Below are 24,693 nucleotides of genomic sequence, written 5' to 3'. Positions count from 1 at the left end.
GGATTTGAAAAAAAATATTCCCAGCAAATGGATAGGACAAGAAAGCTGATGTAGCAATATGTATATCAGACAAAATAGACTTCAAAACAAAAGCCATGAAAAGGGACACTGTAGGACACTTCATAATACTCAAGTGAAGAATCGATCAAGAAGACATAAACATTGTAAGCATATATGTACCCGACATAGGAGCACCAAATAAATAAGGAAAATCTTGGAGGACTTTGAGAAAGATATAGATAGCAACACACTCATATGGGGGGATTTTAACACCCTACTGTCAAAAATGGATAGATCTTCCAAAGAAAATATCAAGGATATTTCGGCATTGAAAAATGCCCCAGATCAAATGCACTTAAAAAAGATATATGGAACCTTTCATCTCAAAGAAGCAAATACACATTCTTTTCAAATGTACATGGAACATTTTCAAAGATAAGCCACATGATAAGCCACAAAACAAGCCTCAACAAATTCAAGGAACTTGAAATCACACCAAGCATTTTCTTAGACCACAGAGGCCAGAAGCCAGAACCAAACCACAAGGGAAAAACTCAAAAGCACTCAAATTCATGGAGATTGAATAGCATTCTATTAAACAATGAATGGATTAATAATGAGAGCAAGGAAGAAATAAACAAAGTTCTGGAAACAAGTGAAAATGAAAACAAAACAGTCCAAAACTTATGGGACACAGCAAAGGCAGTCCTGAGAGGGAAGTTCACAATGATACTGGCCTACCTAAAAAAGATAGAAACATCTCAAATAAACAACCTAACCCTACATCTACAAGAATTGTAAGAACAACAAACAAAGCCCAGAGCAACTAGAAGGAAGGAAATAACCAAGATCAGAGCAAAATTAAATGACCCAGAGACTAAAAGAACAATCCACAGGATCAATAAATCCAGGAACTGGTTCTTTGAAGTAAAAGCAAAATTGACAAGCCTTTAAGTAGATTCATCAAGAAAAAGAGAGAGGACCCAAATAAACAAAATCAGAAATGAAAGAGGAGAGATTACAACTGAGACCATGGAAATACAATGAATTGTAAGAAATTACTACGAACAACTATATGACAAGAAATTTGAAAACCAGGGTAAAATGGACAAATTTTTAGAAAAATATAATCTCCCAAAACTGAATGAAGATGAAGCAGAAAGCCTAAACAGACTGATAACAGCTGATGAAATCAAAGCAGTCATAAAAAAAAACTCCCATTACACAAAAGCCCTGGATCAGATGGTTTCACAGGACAATTTTACAAAACTTTAAAGGAAGAGGTAACCCCATTCCTTCTCAGACTATTCCAAAAAATCCAAGAAGAGGGAAGACTCCCACACTCTTTTTACAAAGCCAGCATTATCCTAATTCCCAAACCAGTTAAAGACACAACAAAGAAAGAAAACTACAGGCCAGTATTGCTGATGAACATAGATGCTAAAATCCTCAACAAAATATTGGCAAACTGTATCCAACAATACATTAAAAAGATCATACACCATGATCAAGTGGGATTCATCCCAGGGATGCAAGGATGGTACAACATTCAGAAATTAATAAATGTAATACATTACATAAACAAAAGGAAAGACAAAAATTATATGATCATATCAATAGATGCAGAAAAAGTATTTAATAAGGCACAGCATCCATTTATGATAAAAACTCTCAGCAAAGTGGGTGTAGAGGGAGCATTCCTCAATATAATAAAGGCCATATATGAGAAATCTACAGCCAACATCAAACTCAATGGACAAAAACTAAAAGCTTTCCCACTAAGATCAGGAACAAGACAAGGATGTCTGCTTTCACCACATCTCTTCAGCATAGTATTGGAAGTTCTAGCCACAGCAATCAGAAAGAAGAAGAATGGGGGAGGGGCTGGAATGGGGGTAAAGGGCAGAAAACTACTTGAACAACAGTTAAATTTAAAAAAATAAAAAATTTAAAAAAGGAAAGCAGAAGAAATAAAAGGCATCCAAATGGGAAAGGAGGAAGAAAATCTGTCACTGTTTGCAGATGACATGATAGTGTATATAGAAAACGCTATAGATTCCACCAAAAAACTACTTGACCTAATAAGTGAATCTGGCAGAACCGCAGGTTTCAAAGTCAATATTCAGAAATCAAAGGCATTTTTGTACACAAACAATAAAATATAAGAATCAGATATCAGGAAAAAATACCATTTGCTATAGCAACAAAAAGAAATAAAGTACCTAGGAATAAACCATACCAAGGGGGTAAAATATCTGTACTTAGAAAAATACACAACACTGAAGAAAGAGATTAAGGAAGATACAAATAAATGGAAGTATATACTGTGCTCATGGATTGGAAGAATTAATGTCATCAAACTGTCCATATTACTCAAAGCAATTGATAGATTCAACACAATCCCTATTAAAACATGAATGACATATTTCACAGATATAGAACAAACACTCCAAAAATGTATATATAACTGTAAATGACTCCAAATAGCTGCAGCAATTTTGAGAAAGAACAAAGTAGGAGGGGTCACAATACCTGATATCAAACTATATTACAGGGCCACTGTAATAAAAAACAGCATGGTACTGGCATAAGGACAGACACATAGACCAATGAAACAGAATAGAGAGCCCAGAAATAAGCCCAAGTCTTTATGGTCAATTAATATTCAACAAAGGGGGCAGAAGCATAAAACAGAGTAAAAATAGCCTCTTCAACAAATGGTGTTGGGAAATCTGGACAGCTACATGCAAAAAAATGAAACTCTATCACCAACTTGCACCATACACAAAAATAAACTCAAGGTAGATAAAAGAGTTAAATATAAGTTGTGACACCACAAAAGTGCTAGAGGAGAATATAGGCAGGAAAATCTCAGATATCCCATGCAACAATATTTTCACTAATATGTCCCCTAGGGTAAGGGATGTAAAGGAAAGAATAAACAAATGGGATCTCTTCAAAATAAAAAGCTGCATGGGTAAAAAAAAAACAGCATTAAAATGAAAAGAGAACCAACCATATGGGAAAACATATTTGCAAATAAGAACTTGGACAAGGGTTTGATCTCTACAATTTACAAACAACTTACATGACTCCAGGTAGACAAACAACCCAATCAGGAAATGGGCAAAGGACCTCAACAGACACTTCTCCAAGGATGACATACAGAGGGCTCAGAGACATATGAAAGGATGCTCAGCATCACTAGCTGTCAGAGAGATGCAAATTAAAACTATGATGAGATACCACTTCATACCAGTGGGAATGGTCATCATAAACAAGTTAACAAACAACAAGTGCTGGTAGGGTTGTGGAGAAAAGGGTACCCTGGTACACTGTTGGTGGGCATGCAGACTGGTGCAGCCACTGTAGAAAACAGTATGGAATTTCCTCAGAAAACTAAAAATGGAACTGCCTTTTTTCCTGGCAATTCCATTGCTGGGATTATACCCTAAGAATCCTGAAACATCAATTCAAAAGAACCTATGCACCCCAATGTTCATAGTAGCACTATTTATAATAGCTAAGTGCTGGAAACAGCCTAAGTGCCCATCAGTAAATGAGTGGATCAAAAACCAGTGGTGCATTTACATGATGGACTACTATGCAGCAGAAAGAAAGAAGGAGCTCTTACCCTTTATGATAGCATGGATGTATCTGGAGAGCATTTCCTAAGTGAAATAAGACAGGCAGTGAAAGACAAATACCATATGATCTCACCTATATGTGGTAGCTAATCAACAAAACAAACAAGCAAGCAAAATATAACCAGAGACACTGAAGTAAAGAACAAACTGACAATAACCAGTGGGGTGTAGGGAGAAGGATAATGGAGGAAAATAGGGGAATGGCCATCAAGGAACATGTATAAAGGACACATGGACAGCCAAAGGGAGTAGGTTCAAGGGTAGCAGGCAGGAAAGTGTGGGAGGTGGGGGACAGGGGCTGGGGTGTGGTGGGGTGAGAATGGAGAGAACTGTACTTGAACAACAATAAAAAATAAATGAAGAAAAATAATTTATGGAAGGAATTTAGAGAAGGGGTGGGGAAAAAGAAGAAAATGAGGTTAGTAGTTAATATTAACATTGATTTTACCCTGGAGGCAATAAGTTACAGATGCAAAAGAAGAGAACAATAATTTCAATAAATATGTGAATGTAAAGGAAAACATTAGAATGAAAAATTTAAACTTTCTGAAATAGAAAAGAAACATTGCAACAAATTAAATAACTATAACATATTGACCTTATTTTAGATCTTGATTAAAATAAACTTGAAACACTTATGACACATTCGGGGGACTTTTAATGCTAAGTAATAAATATTTGGTGATAGTAAGAAATTATTGTTTGTGTTTTGTAGTGTGGCTATAGTATACTTTTTAGAGTTTAAAAAATATACTGAAATTTTAATGAATAAAATACCAGATATCTTTGGTTATCTTTGGTCACACATACACACACATAAAAACAAAAACAACAACAACCAGAACTGCCACAATAGCAAATTGCATGGAACTCTGACAACTAAGAAGTTAAAGAAACATTCATCCAGGTCAGTGAAAGAGGCTTAAGAACCTCTGGGACAACTTTAAGCTCTCCAGCATCTGAACGATAAGGCTGCCAGAAGGAGAAGAGGAAGAGCAAGAAACTGAAAACTTATTTGAACAAATAATGAAGGAAACTTTCTCTGATCTGGTGAAGGAAGTCCAGGAATCTCAGCGAGTCCCAGAGAAATTGGACTCACGGAGGAACACACCAAGGCACATCATAATTACATTACCCAAGATTAAAGATAAAGACAGAATCTTAAAAGCAGCAAGAGAAAAGGAGATAAGTTACCTACAAAGGAGCTCCCATAATACTATCAGGTGATTTCTCAAAAGAAGCCTTACAGGCAGGAAGAGGCTGGAAAGAAGTATTTGAAGTCATGAAAGGCAAGCACCTACATCCAAGTTTACTCTGTCCAGCAAAGCTATCATTAAGAATGGAAGGGCAGATAATGTGCTTCCCAGGTAAGGTCAATTTAAAGGAGTTCATCATCACCAAGCCCTTATTGTATGAAATTTTAAAGGGACTTATCTAAGTAATGGAAGAACTGTGAACAATGAAATGACAACAAACTCAAAACTATCAACAACCGAACCTAAAAACAAAACCAAAAACTAAGCAAACACCGGAACAAAAATGGAATTACAGAAATGGAAATCATATGGAGGGTTATCAGTGGGGAAGAGGAGGGGGAGTATGGGGGGAAAAGTACGGGGAATAAGAAGCATAATTCGTAGGCATAAAATAGGGAAAGATTAAGAATAGTATAAGAAATAGAGAAGCCAAAGAACTTATATGTACTACCCATGGACATGAACTAAGGGGGGTGGAATGTTGGAGGGTCGGGGGATACAGGGTGGAGGGGGTATAAATGGGAGAAAAAGTTGGGACAACTGTAATAACTTAATCAATAAAATATACTTTGAAAAGCACTGATTTTAAAAACTAATAACTTAAAACTGCAAAACACAAAACCCAAATGGTCTACAAAACATTTTTCTTTTCTTCTGAAGTTTTTTTTAATATTTTATTGATTATGATATTAAAGTCCCATTCCCCTCCCCTTTATTCCCCTCCACCCTGCACATCCACTCCCACCCCCATTCCCCCCTTTAGTTCATGTCCATGGGTTGTACATATAACTTCTTTGGCTTCTACATTTCTTACACTATTCTTAACCTCCCCCTGTCTATTTTCTAACTACCATTTATGCTACTTATTCCCTGTACCTTTTTCCCCTTTCTTCCACTTGCCCCCTCCCACTGATAATCCTCCATGAGATCTCCATTTCTGTAATTCTGTTCCTCTTCTAGTTCTGTGCTTAGTTTGTTTTTGTTTTTTGTTCTTGTTTTAGTTTCAGCTGTTGGTAGTTGTGTTTGTTGTCATTTTACTGTCATATTTGTATCATCTTTTTCTTAGATATGGCCCTTTAACATTTTGTATAATAAGGGCTTGGTGATGATGAACTTCTTTAACTTGACCTTAAAGGTCTATGACCTTATCTGGGAAGCACGTTATCTGCTCTTTTATTCTAAATGATAGCTTTTCTGGATAGAGTCATATTGGATGTAGGTGACCTTGCCTACATCTTGCCTTTCATGACTTTGACTACTTCTTTCCAGCCTCTTCTTTCCTGTAAGATTTCTTTTGAGAAATCAGCTGACAGTCTGATGTGAACTCCTTTGTAGGCAACTCTCCTTTTCTCTTGCTGCTTTTAAGATTCTGTCTTTATCTTTAATCTTGGGTAATGTAATTATGATGTGCCTTGGTGTGTTCCTCCTTGGGTCCAATTTCTTTGGGACTCTCTGGGCTTCCTGGACTTCCTGGAAGTCTATTTCCTTTGCCAGATTGGGGAAGTTCTTCTTCATTGTGTTTTCAAATAAGTTTTCAGTTTCTTGCTCTTCCTCTTCTCCTTCTGGCACCCCTATGATTTGGATGTTGGAATGTTTAAAGTTGTCCTGGAGATTCCTAAGTCTCTCATCATTTTTTTTTTGAATTCTAGTTTCTTCATTCCATTCTGGTTGAGTGTTTATTTCTTCCTTCTGGTCCAAACTGTTGATTTGAGTTCCAGTCTCCTTCCCATCACTTGGTTTCCTCTACATTTTCCTATGTCATTTTTCATAGTCTCCACTTTTTCCTCTATTTTGCAACTATACTCAACTAATTCTGTGAGCTACCTGATTACCAGTGTTTTGAACTGTGCATCTGATAGGTTGGCTATCTCTTCATTGCTTAGTTGTATTTTTTCTAGAGCTTTGATCTGTTCTTTCATTTGGGCCATTTTGTTTTTTTTGTCTCAGTGCTATGGAGCCTTAGGTATTCACCTATGGGTGGGGCAACCCAGTCACTGTGTTGTTGCACTGTATGTGGGGGAGGAGCCCAAGAGGGAACAATGCCACTTGCTCAGCTCTGGTGGGCTTTCAATCAGTCCCTTTCCCCACTCCTCACAAGCAAACTGGGCCCTTCTGCTGCTGATTCCTGGGTGAGTGGTTTTTTTGTACCTTCTAGGATGCTGTACATCTTTCCAGTGAACTCTCCTGTGAGGCTGGGAGTTTCTCCTGCTGCCTGCACCCCACAGATGTTGTCAGTCAGAGGTTTTGAGGCTTTATTTCCCCATGCTGGAACCCTTGGTTGCACAGTCTGTCTCACTCCCCAATTGTTCCTCCCAGTTAATCTGCATGCAAATGTCGGACCTCCTGCTTCACCAACCATCACCTTGCCCAGTCCACCAGCTGCTGCCTTGCTGCGAGTCCTTTCCACCTGACTGCCCATCTCCACCCCTCCTAAAGGTCTGGATGAATGTTTCTTCTTTAACTCCTTGGTGGTAGGACTTTCATATAGTGTGATTTCCTGGCACTTCTGGTTGTTTTTTGTTTTTAACTTTGTTGTTGTCCTTCTTTTGGTTGTGCGAGGAGGCACAGTGTATTTACCTGTCTCCATCTTGACTGGAAGTCCTCTTCTTAAGATTTATAGTGCCTTTTATCATTAACCAGTCTTTTACTATTAAATTTAAATGACCTATTGAGAGAGCTATTACCTCTTCAAATATTACTTCTCCTCTAATAACTCTTTCTTTTCCTTCTGAGATTTTTTAAAATTATTTATTTATTTTTAGAGAGAGGGGAAGGGAGGGAGAAAGAGGGAGAGAAACATCAATGTGTGGCTGCCTCTCGAATGCCCTCCACTGGGGACCTGGCCTGCAACCAAGGCATGTGCCTCAACCAGAATCAAACTAGCAACCCTTTGGTTTGCAGGCTAGCACTCAATCCACTGAGCCACACCAGCCAGGGCCCTTGTGAGATTTTAATTAAAAATAGGTTAGTGTTTTGTATTTTCTATTAAAAAATCTCTGTATACTGCATTTCTTACTATTTATTTTTACTTAACATACTAGCTCACCAATTCTTTCTATATGTTGCATAGGTGTTTTAATGACTATCTGATGATTTTCTGATCTTAAGTCTGTGAGTTTGTTTTGGCTCCCTATCATCTCTGTGGCTTCTTGCTTATTTATTATTTTGTTTTGTACCCAGTATCTCTGTGTTCTTGACATCATATCTGAAACATTTGTGAAAACAAGTTGAAGCCTAGGATGTTGGTTTCTTCTCTAGTAAATAGAGAAGTTTATGTTTTCTTTTGCCACATGTCTGCACATACTACCAACTCAAGAATGGCTTAAATTATGATCAAGAATAAATATTTCATGGACAACACAGGTGACAGAAAACTGGTATGTAAGTCAATGAAGTACAAGTTAACTGGTTCATCATTATCTTGAGTATGAAGCCCTTTGGGGACCTAGTTAAAGTGGGAATGGTTTATATGTACTTTTACTCCCTTGGTGATCCCACAAAATCATTTTAAATACTGTCAATATGTTTATGACTCACAAATTTATATCTTTAAAACAGACCTCTTCCTTGGATTTCAGATTCATATCCAACTTCCTACTTATCATCCCACTTTGGATATCTAATAGGCACCTCAAACTAAATATGTACAAAACAGGCCCTTGAGTGTTTCCTCAAATAAATAAGTTGTACCTTGAGCCTTTCACATTTCATTAGTTGTCACCATCATTCTCCTAGTTGTTCAAAACAAAAACTAATAACCTTCTTTGACTCCTCTCTCCACATTCTCCCCATACTCAATCTAACGGCAAGCTCTATATGTTTATCTTCACATTTTGGTCAACATCCTTCCATTTCTTTTGATTTTTACCACCACAATCCTGGTCTAAACAACTGTCTTCTTTTACCTCGATGACTGAAACTAGTCTTTCTGCCTCAATTCTTGCCTATGGAAACTGTGTTACACAACTTCATTTAAGTGGTATTCCTTGGAGTTTGGACATGTGAAATATCTGCTTTTGCCTCAGCACATCTATCATATGCTAGTTCATTTAACATATGAACTAGCATATGATAGCACATGAACTATATATTTAACATATACATTACATATATATGTTATATATGTTATATATGTTGTGTGTGTGTGTATCTATGACATACCAGGCACTGTTGAAATTTATGGGGACATATCATTGAACAATACCTTCAAATTTTGTGCTCTTAATTAGTTTACCTTATTATGGGGAAGATAAAAAACAAACATAATATTTCAGGTATTAGAAAGTTCATGAAAAAAGAGTGGTGGGAGATATATGTATACACATTGTTCAGGGAAAGCCTCATTGATAAAATGAAATTTGAGCAGCAACCTGAAGGAAGTGAGAGAACTAACATTAGGTTATGAGAGGAAGGAATTCTAAGCAGAGAACAGAAAGTACAAAGGCTTAGAGATAGCTCCATACTTGTTTGTTTTGAGGAAGAACAATGAGGTCAATGTAGTTGGAGTAGAATGAGTGAGAAACACTGGTAGAAGATGAGGACAAAGAGGTTTCATGTGGTCACATCTCATAGAAACTTGAAGGCCATCATGAGGGCTTTGGAATTTATTCAGGGTGAGATGGAAATGCACTGGGGAAGAACAACAATCACAATTAAAATTTGAAAAATTAGCTGTTATATTGGAAAAAGACTGTATGAAGGCAAGGCTAGAAGATGGAAGGCCAGTTAAGAGGCTATTACAATAATTTGGATAAGTGTTGGTTATAGTTTAGATCAGATAGTAACCACTGAGGTGGAAAGAAATAGCTGGATTTTGTGTGTGTTTGTTCATGTGTGTGTGTGTGTTTATAGAGTTGATTTTATTATTTTTAATAGATTTTTATCATAGAAGCAGTGCACATGCATTGTAAGAAATTTGAAAATATAGACACATACCTTTTTAAAATTAAAAACATTACTTTTAATCTAGAGTGGCAATTTATTATGTTTTCTCTTGTTTTGTTACCTGTTTTTTCCCAGTCAACAATCTCTAACTTTCCATTTCAGCACATTTTTATCTTATGCAGTACTTAGTTCCTAATAAAATTCTGGTTATTTTTTTGAAGTTACAGCCAACAGGGTTCTTCAATGGATTAGATGTGGTTTTGAGAAAAAAAGGAATAATTAAGAATAACTTCAAGTTCTGGAGTTTGAGTAGCTAAAAGGAAGGAATGGTCATTGACTGACTTTAAGAAGCCTGGGCAAACAGGTTTTAGGAAAGGGTATAAATTAAGAGCCTAATTTTGCACATTAAGATATAAACTTGATATTTGAATCTCAAGATAAAGAGAAAGATGTAAGATGGAGATAAACAACAGGAAATTGTCATATAACATAATACCTAAAACCATAAGTATAGATAGATCATCACAAGAGTGGGTATAAACAGAAAGAGGATAGTTTGGAGAACTAAGATCCAGAGAATTCTAACAATTAAAGGTTAAGGAGATGAAGAACCAGCAAAATTGACAGAGAAAGATTGGCTGTGAGTTTAGCAGAAAAATAAAAGTGGTGTCAGAGAGACAAAGTGAGAACATATATAAAAAGTGGAGTAATTGACTATCAAACACTAATGATAGTTCAACTAAGATGAGGACTGAGAATTAGTCAAAATCAATAATGACATTGAAAATATAGTTTTTATGGAATAATGGAGATAAAAATCTCCTTTGGAGTGGCTTAATGAAAGAATAAGAGAAAAAGAAGCAAAGGAAGCCAGTAGGGAAAATTAGTTTTAAATGTTTTCTAAAAAGACAAGGGGAGAAAAAAATATAGTATGATTGATACTGATGAGACTCAGTGGAGAAAGAGAAACTAATGATGTAAAAAACAAACAAAGAATTGCTAAAGCAACAGTTTTTTTATGAGAGGGAAAGGATGGAAAGTTTGGTTTTAGGAACACAGTCCATTTATTGTCATAAGCATGAAGACACTATATGAGTACAGATGTTAATATGGTATTGGAAATCTGTGGAGGTTCATTGCACAGCATCAGCTAAGAGTGAGAAGGGGTATTTGAGGATGGGAAAAATGTACTGGAGATTTAAGGAAACAGTAGAAAATGTAAGATAGAAGTCCAGGAGAATGGATGGTTGCTGTGCAGCGATTGGTGTACTTAAGCAGAAAGCAAAATTGGAAAGTTGCAATGAGTACTGAAGAGGGTCCCTATATTTTCTGGCCACTGCTCATCTCTACTACATCACCTCCAACAACCTGCCAACCTCCACTGGTTCTTCACTGCACTTCAGTCATGCTAGTCCATTTTCATTCCTCAAACATGCTAAATATGTTCCATTTTCAGGGCCTTTATACTTCCTGTTCCCTTTGCCTGGAATCATCTCTCAGAGCTCTGTCAGCTGGTCTCTTATCATCATTTAGGTCTTAACTCCACAAAGGTCTTAACTCCAGCTAAAATAACACCCCAATGTTACTCTACCATATTATTCAATTCTATCTTCTGAATAGCATCATCAAGACCCCCCTATTTATTTTTCTACTAATTTATTGTCTTTTGCTCTCCCCAATAGAATGAAAGCTCCTACTTTGCTGCATTCACGCCTACAAAATTGTCTGGCATAATAGAAGGTGCTCAATAAATATTTGTTGACTGATTTGTTGGGAACTGTCCTGCCTGGTTTCAGGAGCTGTACCCCCCCCCCATGGCTAAGGTTGAGTGAGTGACCTTTGGACCATAAGCCACTAAGGAGACAAAGCTTATCTCCCTGGAAGGGGTGCCACTTCTGCTCCTTTTACTTCACTCTGCCTGGCCCCCAATGCTTGATCAGTTAGCCAATGATGGGTAAGATTCCTCAAGGGAGGAATGACCTAAGACAGGCATGATCATGGGGAGCCCCCAGGGAAGGACTTGGAGGACTATAGCAAAAGAGGGTGATGGACCCTCACCCCTCAGCTTTGACATAGCCTGAGTCCTCATTCTGTCTGCGAGAAGTCTCCTAATCTCTTGGCTGCCTTACTTCCCCTGCCTGATTTAAGCTTGAAACAATGACAGAGGGTGGTGCAGCCCTGTGCTGGAAAGGGCGGGTTCCCAGGGTGATCAGGCCTAAGAAAGAATACATAAAATCCTGTGAAACCTGCTTTGCTAAGAATGCTCTCAATTAAATGATAAAGATCTGAGCAGGAAATGAGTTTGTTTCCCAAAGTTTTGTAGTCCTTTAGCTAACAGACCCTGACTCAGAATAAGACCTCGTAGTTCTTTGTATGTTATCTATTGTTTGATCCTTACTGCCTGACAATGATTAGTGAGCTTTACCTGTTATTCTTGTGCGAATTGAAATCCAATAAAAGCTTGTCAAGGGTCAGGGCTCTCTCCTCTTGAGAGAGTGGCCAGGCTGCTCCAAGGCACTCTCCCCTTGAGAGAGTAGCCGTGCCAACCCTTTTCCTCCACAGGACTTGGTAGTCTGTGTGAATTTGTCTTGTATCTCATCCATAATGCTGCGGACACTGTGGGCCAGTGTCCATGTCACTGATTGACTCTCCTTATGTTTATCTTCCAAATTTCTCTTTGCTTTCTCTCCCCTGCCCAACCTTCTTCTGCTCCCCTGACTTTGCCCTATGTACCCCTAGTACCATAGAAAACAATGTTTCCTACATCCTCAATGTTCTTACTACACATTTCTATTCTTTCCCCTGTCTCTTCAGGGATTTCTCATGTCACTATGTCTTCTACTGCAGCTCTTAAGGCTGATAGGTAAAGTTGACTTTCTTCCCACTCTCCACTGCTGCTTCTTCACTCTGACTCTTCTATACTTTTGTAAGACCTTCTCTTTCTCCTCCGTCCCACCAGAGTAAGAGTTTCATGCCATCTGGATTTACCATCCTCTAACTTTCATTGTTGGTGTCACCCTCTAACTTTCCCTTTACTCTGCAGCTTCTTCTAGATTTTGCCATCTAGTTCTCAGGGTTCTTCTGTAAAGCAATCTTTGGACTCTCACTGCTGAAGATTGGCTGTGCCTTTCCTATTGTTTCAGCACCTGGTAAAGTCAAAGGTCACAAGAGTAGGACAAAGGAATAATCAATGTACCCATACCTGTTTCTCAGTACACGCGGGGATTTACTCATTCCATAATCCCAGAGTCGCTCCACTGCAGCAATAAAATAGTGTCGTGTTCTCTTCTGAAAGCTGCGGGGGTTTTGATTTTCATCCTCACCATATATGTCAAAATCTTCTCTATTCATTTCAATTGAAAAAGCATCATAATAATCACTTTTGTCTTCTTCTGTCTGAAGAGAAAGAAGGGTTATTTCCCTTTTATGGCGTTTCAAGACTGGTGTGTTTTGAAAGAACAACTTTCCAGTCCCTTCTTGCTTTGCCCAAGTGGCTTCTTTTTGGGGCTTATCTTGTCCTTCATTTATTGCTGCTATTGAATGATTGTTTTTATAAGGGTCTAGGGGTGAAATGGTGTCTTTTGTCTTAAAAACTATGTTTGTGTGTGACTTCTCTTGGGATTTCCACTCTTCTCTTGGTGTCTGGGTAGCATATTGATTATCTGAAGCAAGAAGACCTATCAGCTTGGAGGGAGTCTTTCCAGAGCTTTTGGTTGCCCATTTCAGAAAGGGCACTTTTCCAGGTCTATTTACTTCATTAAATTTAATAGCATCCTGTGTTTTCTGTTGGAAGATCTCTTCTGTTAGATCCAGGCGTCCAGGAGATCTATTGTTAATTTTTGTAGGGAAAGGGGCTACCTGATGAACATGAACTTTAGGAAGTATTTCAACTTTTTTAGATGCTTCAGATAAACTTGGTTTCAAGAGACTAGTGTTCTCAATTTTCTTGTATATGAGTGACATTATGCCACTTTCCCCTGAGGAGCGAGTCTTTTCTTGATTTCCAATCATTTCTAACATTAGGAAAGCTAAAGAATGATTTCTTTTGGCTCCTTGTAAGAAACGACTGCTTTCTTGGACCCCAGAACTGCTCTTTCTAAAGGCATAACTACAAGCTGATGCTAGAAGATGAGAAGAATTGTCTTGGGATGGGATCTTGATCAGATCTGTAGGTCTAATTGATGGAAATTCTGATAACTTTGCCATGGGTAATGCAGATCCTTCTGTTTGAATGATGCCATGACTTCTCATAGAATGATCTGGTAAGAGGGACTGAGTAATGGCCCTTTTCTCCTTCTCATTGTACTCTATCTGTGTGATGGTGCTCTGGGTCAAATACTTCATGTTTTTGGACCACCGTGTTGAGGTGTCATTCAAAATCACTCCCCCTTCAAGTTTGATTTCTTCTTTCGGGAGTCTGAATTGTTTTAAAGCCCGCTTACCACGTTGAACAACAACGTTCTGCTGACTTGGATTAGGAGCGCTCCTTGCGGTGCTTGGATACTTCTCTACCACTTGCTTTGTTTGATTTTTCAAGCCTTCCAAATTTGCTTCCTCCCTTATTTTTGAGAAATGGGGCATGTGAATCCCTGCTCTATTTGCTGAATTGTTTAATGGCCTGGTGTCTTGAAGTGCTGGAGTATATGTCCCCTCATCTAAACCACTTACATTTTGTTTAGTGCTTAGTAAGAAAAGGTTCTTCAGGAAATTCTTAGTGTCATTCACTGTATATACATGAGACAAAGCTAAATTCTCTTGGATTAATTTTTCCTTCCTTTCTATCTCTTTCTGGGATTTTTTTTCTTGATTGTGTGTATCATTTTCTTGAATATTAGTCAAGTTATTAAGAAATATGCTCTTGCTGTTTGGAGAAATTATCTCTTTGAGGCCTGGATCCTTTGTAAATTCATTCTCTTCCACTACCACTTTATTCTTCTCTGACAAGAAATTCTGATGATCTTTCACAGATTTCTCTGATCCTGAAGATGTCAATTGCTTTAGTCCAGGCCTTGGTCCAGAGCTTAGGAAGTTCTTTCCATGAGTTCTTTTTACCCAATTTTCTGAATCTGGCAAGAACAGCATCTTGAAGTGTGCTGTATCTGGATTTTCTGCACCTACTGGAACAGGACCCTCTTTTTTTTGGTGGACCATGTCCATAATTTTTGATGAGCTACTTTTATTTGACAAATAATTTAGCCCCAAAGCTGTAGTATTTTTGTCAATAAACATTTCATCATGAATCAAAGAAGTTACTTCTTGAACCTCAGCATTACTTTTTAATATAATATCTTGCAAGACTGATGTACTATTCTCAATTAATAATGTTGGGCCATCAATGTAAGTCTTTCTATTCATGGTTGAGGTAACTGGTGCCTTGTTTGACTTCACTAAAGACACATTATATTTGAATAAAAAATTACCTTTGGTCAATGAAGTAGGTACATGAACTCTTTCCTCTTTAAATAACCTCTCACTCTCCATTGATAATCCATTTTCTCCCAATGAACTTCCTTGACTATTCATTAAAGCTGCTTCTAACAGCTTAGAATCATTATCTCCCTTACTCAAACCCAAAGGCACATCAAACACAATAAAGTGAGATGCATTTTTGTAAAATACAGTGGTGCCTGATTGATTACTAAAGTGAACTGGCATATTTGGGGGTCCTGAGGAACCTGTCTTTTCAGTACCTGCTGCCAACTCTTCTGGTGGAATTGCTGGTGAAGTCATTAGATTGCTTAATAAAGTAGCAATTTTTAAATCAAGTTTACTCAACTCTACTTTTCTAGTTGATCTTAAATTCTCATTTAGTCTTAATTGCAGGTCTGGCTTAGGAGTAAATACTCTGTTCCCACTGTTATGGATCTCTGGTCTGAGATTTGTCACTTCAGATGGGCCTTTATTTCTTTCTATTGCTCCAGGTAAATGATCATCAGCCTCATATGTGGCTTCTTGGAGATCAGGTAAGGATAATCCATGTGGAGTAGGATTCTGTCCCAAGAGCATCAACAAATCACTAGAGGATACACTTTGTACTTTATGCACCAGTGGTCTTTTTCCAGACCAGGGATCCATCTTCTCCATATCATTTTCTGGAGGTATAGTGGATTCAAATTGCTTTTGCCTAGTGCTGGGGTGCCTTGATTTCTGGGAGAAGCTTCTGGGTTCAATGACATTGTTTTCATTCAGTGGGGAAGTTAAAATGTCTTCATATGTTTCCTCAGAATAATCACCGGTGTTTCTTTCACAACTAGAAACCTTCAGTAAGGCTGTCATTCCTCTGTTCCGAAAGTCTGAGTTGTGGCACCCCAGAACCCACAGACCTGGAGATGAAGAAGAATAAGACTCTGGTTACTCATAACTCACATCCCAAGCTAGTTTTCTGTTAGAGGGTATTTCCTATTCCAAGATAAATGAAAAGAAAAAGCTAGCTGGTACCATTATATTACAGGTAATTGGGTGAAACCTATGACACATATAACAATAGTTAAGCAATGGTAGCAAAAGTGGTTTTTGCATTGCTGCTGTGGTGGTATATCTGTTTGTGACCATAAAAAAGGGCTGTGATTAAAAGTGAATAGATGTTGGAATAAAAATGGAGAAATATAATTAACATATACAATAGTAGAGAGTCTTAATCATCACATAGAACTCTGATGATGACTATGATAATGAGGAAAGTTTATATAGACTAGCTGTTATTGTTATATAACATAGTGGCACAGGTTCTAGAGTCATATTACCTGGGTTCAAATCCTGGTTCTACCATTTACCAGCTGTGTGACTTCAAGTAAGTCAATTGAGCTCTCTGAGCTGCAGTTTTCTAATTTATAAATGAGGCTAATAGTATCCAGCCCATCATATAATGCATTGTAATCACATATCACACTGCCTAGCATCCACCATCACTAATTTATAGAATAAGTAAGCACAATGGAGCAGGACTTAGGTTTAGAATACACATACAAATCCAACCACAATGTTAGAAATATTAATTTCTACTGTGGACAGGATTATCCAAGTGAAGGAATTTCATGGTAGTAAAATAGATTCATAAATATAGGCAAAAAATATATATCCATCAGGTATGTAAACAGCCTCATCATCTGACAAAATATCTGCAAACAAAATCAACTGAATACAGCTTTCCCTCAAAGGGAAAGCTTTCCCCCAAAGAGCCCTTTAAAAACTATGGAACTCCATGGAAAAGGCTTTTATGGTCAAACACATTTTGGAGTTAATGCACACTACACTCTATGTGCAGCCAGATAATCAATCACATGAGAAATGAGAATGAAGACATTTTCTAATACACAAACATTCAGAAAATCTACCTCTACTGCAACCATCCTTGAGAAGTGATTAGAGAATGTTTTCTAGGGCTGGCAAGGATGTGGGGAAAAGGATCCCTGGTGCCCTGTTGGTGGGAATGCAGACTAGTGCAGCCATGGTGGACAGAAGTATGGGATTTCCTCAAAAAACTAAAGATGGAACTGTCTTTTGATCCAGTGATCTCACTGCTGGGATTATACCCTAAGAATCCTGAAATACCAATTCAAAAGAACCTATGCACCCCAATATTCGTAGAAGTGTTATTTACAATATCCAAGTGCTGCAAACAGCCTATGTGCCCATCAGTAAATGAGTGGATCAAAAAACTATGGTATGTTTACACAATGGAATACTACACAGCAGAAAGAAAGAAGGAGCTCCTACCCTTTGAGACATCAAGGATGGATCTGAAGAGCATTATGCTAAGTGGATAAGTTAGGCAATGAAAGATAAATACCATATGATCTCACCTTTAAGTGGAACCTAATCAACAAGAAAAGAACATGAGCAAAATAGAACCAGAGACATGGAAATAAGGAACAAACTGACAGTGACAACAGGGGCGGAGGGAGAGGAATAATGGGGAAAAGAGGAGGGAGGCAAGGAACACGCATGAAGGAACATATATGGTAATAGACAATAGGATGGGGAATGACTAAGGGAGTAGGGGGTGGGGCAGTTAGGGTAGGGGGAGTGGGCAGGGTGGGGAGAGCAAAGGGGGTGGGAATTGGGACAACTATAACTGAACAACAATAAAAAAACATAGGAAGACATGAGATCTAGGAACCAGGCACCTATTCTACTGGAGGATGAACAAGTCCCAAGTTGATAACTTAGTCTCAGACCTAAAGACAACCAGCCCACACTGGAGTAGGAGGATGCATGGGTCTTGGAGGTCAGTATCTAAGCAAGAAAGAATATGTTATATAATGAAACTATTGAAAAAAAGAAGATAATTAAAGGAAAAATATTACAAGAACAGGAAAAGCAATTAGAAGTTTCAGTTAAACAAGTTATAAAAATAGGAAATGTAATCCTATTTGGTTCCACAGTGAACATTTATGTAGTTTACTGTGATTTCACTAAAAATGGGGATATAATTATTCATAAGTTTGGGAACTGAAAACAGTTTAATGGTATTTAAAGCATATTTTTGATGGTATAAAACCAGGTTGGGTCAGAGTAGGCCAGGATTGGAGCTGAGATGAGTAATTTAAATAAGGTTTTTGACCCTTAAAATTTCACTGTTATAAATTTAGGCAAAACTAATACCTTCCTTTTCCTGAGGCAGACATTAATTAAGTGAGAAAAGGGGAAATGAAATTTCATAAACAGGAGTTCTGGCCAAGATGGAGACATAGGTAGAAATGCTTCACTTCCTCGCACAACCAAGAGAAGGTAAAAACCAATGGAAAAAAACAATAAACAAGCAGAAGTGCTACAAAATCAAACTGCATGGAACTCCAACAACCAAAGTGATGATGTTCATATATTATTAAGTGAAAAAAGCATGTTACAAAACATAATCTAACTACCATTCTATCTGTTTATATGAATTCATATTTTTTATGCATCACATTTTCCTTATCTATTCATTCATAAATGGACACAGGTTATTTCCATATCTTGGTAATTGTGAATAATGCTATAGTAAACATAGGAGCACAGATATCTCTTTGAAATTCTGATTTCATTTCCTTTGAAGTGGAATTGCTGGATCATATGGCAGTTGTAATTTAAATTTTTTGAGGGAACTTTGTACTGTTTTCCATAGTGGTTGAACTAGTTTACATTACTACCATCTGTGCATGGGGATTCCCTTTTATTCACATCCTCACTGGTGCTTGGTGTTATTTTTTGTATTAAAATATATTTTATTGATTATGCTATTACTGTTGTCCCATTCCCCCCCTTTATTCCCCTCCACCCTGTACACCCTCTCCCACTGGAATTCTGCCACTTAATTCATGTCCATGCATCATACATATAAGTTCTTTGGCTTCTCTATTTCCTATACTATTCTTAACCTCCCCCGTCTATTTTGTACCTACCATTTATGCTTCTTATTCCCTGTACCTTTTCCCCCATTCTTCCCACTCCTCCTCCCCACTGATAATCCTCCATGTGATCTCCATTTTTGTGATTCTGTTCCTGTTCTAGTTGTTTGCTTAGTTTGTTTTTTTGTTTACTTTGTTTTTTCAAGTTCAGTTGTTGATAGTTGTGAGTTTATTGTCATTTTACTGTTCATATTTTTTATCTTCTTTTTTTAGATAAGTCCCTTTAACATTTCATATAATAGGGGCTTGGTGATAATGAACTCCTTTAACTTGACCTTATCTGAGAAGCACTTTATCTGCCCTTCCATTCTCAATGATAGCTTTGCTGGATAGTCACCTTGGATGTAGGTCCTTGCCTTTCATGACTTCAAATACTTCTTTCCAGCCCCTTCTTGCCTGCAAGGTTTCTTTTGATAAATCAGCTGATAGTCTTATGGGAACTCCATGTAGGTAACTCTGTCCTTTCCTCTTGCTCCTTAAAGATTCTCTCCTGTTTAATCTTGGGTAATGAAATTATGATGTGCCTTGGTGTGTGCTTCCTTTAGTCTAACTTCTTTGGGACTCTCTGAGCTTCCTGGACTTCCTGGAAGTCTGTTTCCTTTGCCAGATTAGAGAAGTTCTCCTTCATTATTTATTCATGAAATTGAAATAAGTTTTCAATTTCTTGCTCTTCCTCTTCTCCTTCTGGCACTCTTATGATTCAGATGTTGGGATGTTTAAACTTGTCCTGGAGGTTTCTAAGCCTCTCCTCATTTTTTGGAATTCTTGTTTCTTTATTCTGTTCTGGTTGCATGTTTATTTCTTCTTTCTGCTCCAAATCATTGATTTGAGTCCCTGTTTCCTTCCCTTCACTGTTGGTTCCCTATATATTTTACTTATTTCACTTTTTATAGCCTTCACTATTTCCTGTATTTTGTGACCATACTCAACCATATCTGTGAACACCCTGATTACCAGTATTTTGACTTTTGCATCTGATAGGTTGGCACATCTCTTCATCACTTAGTTCTGTTTCTGGTGTTTTGATCTGTTCTTTCATTTGGGCCATATTTTCATGCCCCTTACATTTTAAGGGGTGGAGCCTTAGGTATTCACCAAGGCAGGGAAACCCAGGTCACTTCGTTGTGGTACTGCATGTAGGGAAGGGGTTGGAGAGTGAACAATGCTGCTTGCTGGGCTCTCAGCTGGCTTTCAGTCACTTCCCCCACTACCCCCAAGCCAACTGGGCCCTTCTGGTGCTAATTCTTGGGTGGGTGGGCTTGTGTACATTCTAGGACCCTGTGGGTCTCTCCAATGAACTCTCCTATAAGGCTGGGAGTTTCTCCTGCTACCTCGAACCCCACAAGTTTTTTATATCCATAGGTTTAGAGGCTTTATTTTCCCATGCTGGGTCCCTGGGTTGCACAGTCTATCTTGTTCCCCAGTTGTTCCTCCTGGCTTATCTGCACATGAATGTTGGACCTCCTGGTCTACCAGCTGTCACCTTGCTGTGGGCCCTCTTGGCCCCGGCTGCCCATCTCTGCCTCTCCTGCCATTCTAGATGAATGTTTCTTCTTTAACTCCCTGGTTGTCGAATTTCCATAGCATTTAATTTCTGGCAGTTCTAGTTATTTTTTGTTTTTAAATTTGTTGTTGTCCTTCTTTTGGTTGTACAAGGAGGCAAAGTGTATCTACCTATGCTTCCATATTGGCTGGAAGTCCTATTTTTTGTATTTTTGATGGTAGCCATTCTAATAGGTATGAGGTGATTACTCACTGTGGTTTGATTTGCACTTCCCTGATGACTAGTAATGTTGAGAACCTTTTTATGTACCTGTTTGCCATTTGTATGTCTTTTTTTGGTAAATTTATTGGTTTCCCATAAGTTCTATAGGCTTTCTTCATTTCTTTTCTCCTCAAACTGAGTAATTTCAAAAGATTTGTCTTTGAGTTCCTTCTTCTTCTTGATCAAGTTTGTTGTTGAAACTACTGCATTTTTCATTTGATTCATCGTATTCTTTAGCTCTAGGATTTCAGTTTTTTTAAACTGTTACCTCTATTGGAATTTTTATTTTGTCATGTATTATTTTCGTACTTTTTGTTGAATTGTCTGTGTTATGTATTTTGCTGAGCTTTCTTAAAACAATGACTTTGAATTCCTTTCTAAGCAATCTGTAGGACTCCATTTCTTTGGAATCAGTTACTAGAAAATTATTGTATTTCTTTGGTAGTGTAATGTTCCACCCCCCTTTTTTGGTGTGTGTGTGTGTATGTGTTTCTTGTGGGTTTACATTGATGTCTGTACATTTGAGGGAGCAATCCCCTCTTCCACTCTTTATGGACTGACTTTGGTGGGGAAAGACTGTCACCTATGGGTGGCTTTGAGAGTGACAGCTGTGTGAGGTTCCAGTTCCAGGGATGGCACAGCAGCATAGACTCCATGCAATTATGTCAGCTAAGGTCAATGTCAGGGAAGACTGTGGAGGGTCCTTGCTGGTCAAGGCTGTGAGTGTCTGCAGTGGCAGTGGTGTTGAGGACTGTTGGATTCCTAGGTGGCAAAGGCTGCTAGGATCCTTTTGTTCTCATTTTTGTGCACAGAGGGAAGTCCTCACTGAGGGTATCCTTCTTGGTGGTGGGTTTGGCAAGTAAGCACACAAGCTTTGATGGTGGTGTCAGGTTCTTGGACAGAAGTGTGCTTGCTGTGGTAGTGCTACTGTTGGGGTACAGTGGAGTCAGGGTCAGGTCTGTGTGGGACTACTATGGTTCCTGGTCTTGGAGCATGGGTGTATCTTCAGCAGTTGTGTCAGTGCCTAAGCCACAGGCATGCACATATCATCCATGGAGCTGGGTTCCAGGTCTCTGTGACATGCCAAAGAGGGTTAGGCCCTGGTGGGCAGGATGCAATGGTGGCTTGGTGTTTGGGTGTCAAGGTACAGTAGCAGCATCTATCCTAAGCATAATGGGCACTGTGGTGCCTTAGGCCCAGGGGACTGACACACAGCAGCAACTGAAGTCCTGAGGATGGTGATGGCAAGTCCTATGGAGGCCTTGGAGGGGTTGGGGGTAGTATAGGACACAGGAGCAGCATGTTCCTTGTCCCTTCTGAGAGAAAGCAGATCCTTCTCTGGGGATAGTGCAGTGTCTTGGGCCCTGAGCAGCTCTGTCTCAGCTGGCTTCAGTATTTGTGAAAACTCTGAGGTCCTCAGGTAGTGAAGGCTGCAGGTGTCTATTCAGACCCTCTGTTCATTGTTAGAATATAATTTTTTGTTATTGAGTTGTATGAGTTTTTAAAATAGATTTTGGATTTTAACCCCTTATCAGACATATGGTTTGCAAATATTTTCTTCATCACAAGCTGCTCCAGACTTAGGGATGAAATAAAACAGGTAGAATGTTTCCTATACTTTTTTATGCAGCCATCCTCATTTATTGTGCTCCACAGTGTTTCTGATGCTTCTTCAATGTGCCCTGGGGTTGTCCCAGAGCTTTTTCATTGGCATAAAGTTGTTCATTTGTTGTTCCTGATGGTTTTGTGAGGCAGACGAATGTTAGGATCTCAAGTCCATCATCTTGTTGAGGACTACTCTGGAATGGCATTTTTAAAGTGCTTGGGGGAAAGTCCAATAAAATAAAACAAAAACAAACCTATCACCCCAAATTCTATACATACATAGTGAAAATACCACTCAAAAATTCAAGAGAAATAAAGATTTTTTAGATAAACAAAATCTGAGAGGATTAATCAGCATACTTGCAATGCAAGAAATATTTAAGAGGTGCACTGTGGGAGGCTGCTCTGTGTGGCATGGGCCCAGCTCCCACTGGGAGATGCACAGAACCCATGCCCACGGATAGGTTCTCCTGTGGAGAATCAGGCCTGCAATGTACCTAGGCAGTTATGAGTCTTGCTTTTTGATGAAGCTCCCTCACCCTGAATTGAGGACATTTATTGCAAAGCAACTTCCTAAAAACCACACTAAACCTTCCAAGGATGAGTGTAACCAGTTCAACCACTTTTGCCTTTTGATTTGCAAATATCCCTCTTCTGTGATGTGATTAGCAGCATTGGCTTCTTTGTTTTCTGTAAAAGGTAACCACCTAAAGCAAATCTGTGCATAGTAAATAAGGACCATCATGTCATGGGTGGAGAAACCCAATAAAGGCCTGTCGTGGTGGAGGCTGAGGCTTTTGTTCCCCTTGAGAGAAAAGCCATGCTGTCTTTTTTCCTCCACTAGACTCAGTAGTTCACAAGAATGTCTCATTTCATCCATAATGATGCAGACCCCATGAGCCAGGGTCTGCATCAATACACTTCAAATGTAAGGGCACAGATAGATTAAAAGCACAAGTATGGAAATATATATACCACACAAACATTAACCAAAATAAAGGTGGTTGAGGCATATAAATTTCATACCATGTAGGTGTTAAGGCAACAAGTATTGCTTCAGACAAAGAAGGATATTTCACAATGATAAAATCATTAACATGAGTACACAAAAATCTTATAATTGGTAAGCACCTAATTTTATTTTGAATCATGTATTTTGAAACTCTGTTATTAACAGATATAAAGAGAAAAATAAACTCAGAAACATAGAGTTCTTAACACAGTGCTCTCAGTAACTGTAAGAACCAGACAAATATCAGTAAACTTATAAGAATTTTAACATGAAAAATCAACTTGACATACTTGACAAATATGTAATAGTCTACCCAACAACTGCAGAAGACATTCATTTTAACTGCAAATGGGCCATTAGCCCAAAGTAAATTGTATAATGGGCAAATAGCAAATATCAACAAATTTCAAACAATTGAAATCATATGGAGTATGTTATGTGACCACAGTGAAGTAAAAATAAGAAATCAGCAACACTTACCCATATATTTAGAAATTTAGTAAAAATATGCTTAAATAACTATAGGTAAAAGAAGAAATCACAATGGACATTAGAAGATATTTCAAACTCAATGATAAAAATATGACTCATCAAAACTTGTGATACGTATTTTCCTACTCTTACCAGTTTTATTCAAAAGTGAGGCACAAAGAATGGAAATAAAAGCTATAGGGGTTGGAAAGAAAAAACTGAAACTCAATATTTGCAGACAGTTTGATTGCATGCATAGAAAACTTTGTGGAATTCTATACAAATGCTAGATATTATGAATAAATTTAGCAAGGTTGCAAGATACAAGGTCAATATGCAAAGTTTAACTGTGTTTCTTGTGTGTGTGTTACAATTTTATGTACAAAAACAGGTGACCAACCTACTAACTACAGTTGTTTTATTGAGATATCATGCACAAGTACCACTGGGTAAGTTTAAGTTGTATAACATGTTGATTTGATACACTTAAATATTGCAACACGATTACCATTGTATCATTAGCTGGCACCTCTTTCATGTTATCATTTCTTTTTTTGTGTGTGTGGAGATAAATGGGTAAAGCAGAGTGTAAAGTGATCTGTATAGTCATAAAAAGAATGAACTATTTTCACTTCCAGTCAAGATGGAGGCATAGGTAAACACA

General features: G+C 38.1%; 1 protein-coding gene across 1 annotated transcript in view; it reads right to left on the bottom strand.

Moving 5' to 3' along the window:
* The window catches only part of F8 (coagulation factor VIII), a 191,239-nt gene that overhangs the window by 61,393 nt on the left and 105,153 nt on the right, over window positions 1–24,693 (bottom strand). Inside the window, exon 14 of the mRNA XM_045817369.1 lies at window positions 12,990–16,110. Coding sequence (XP_045673325.1) covers window positions 12,990–16,110 — 3,121 coding nt within the window. The remainder of the gene's footprint in view (window positions 1–12,989; window positions 16,111–24,693) is intronic.

This window comes from Phyllostomus hastatus, unplaced genomic scaffold (genome assembly GCF_019186645.2).
Source record: "Phyllostomus hastatus isolate PE091 unplaced genomic scaffold, TTU_PhHast_1.1 phas_scaffold_255, whole genome shotgun sequence".
In the NCBI taxonomy this organism is placed as follows: Eukaryota; Metazoa; Chordata; class Mammalia; order Chiroptera; family Phyllostomidae; genus Phyllostomus; species Phyllostomus hastatus.
The sequence above is the reverse complement of the archived record's forward strand: the minus strand, read 5'-3'. Positions and strand labels throughout refer to the sequence as shown.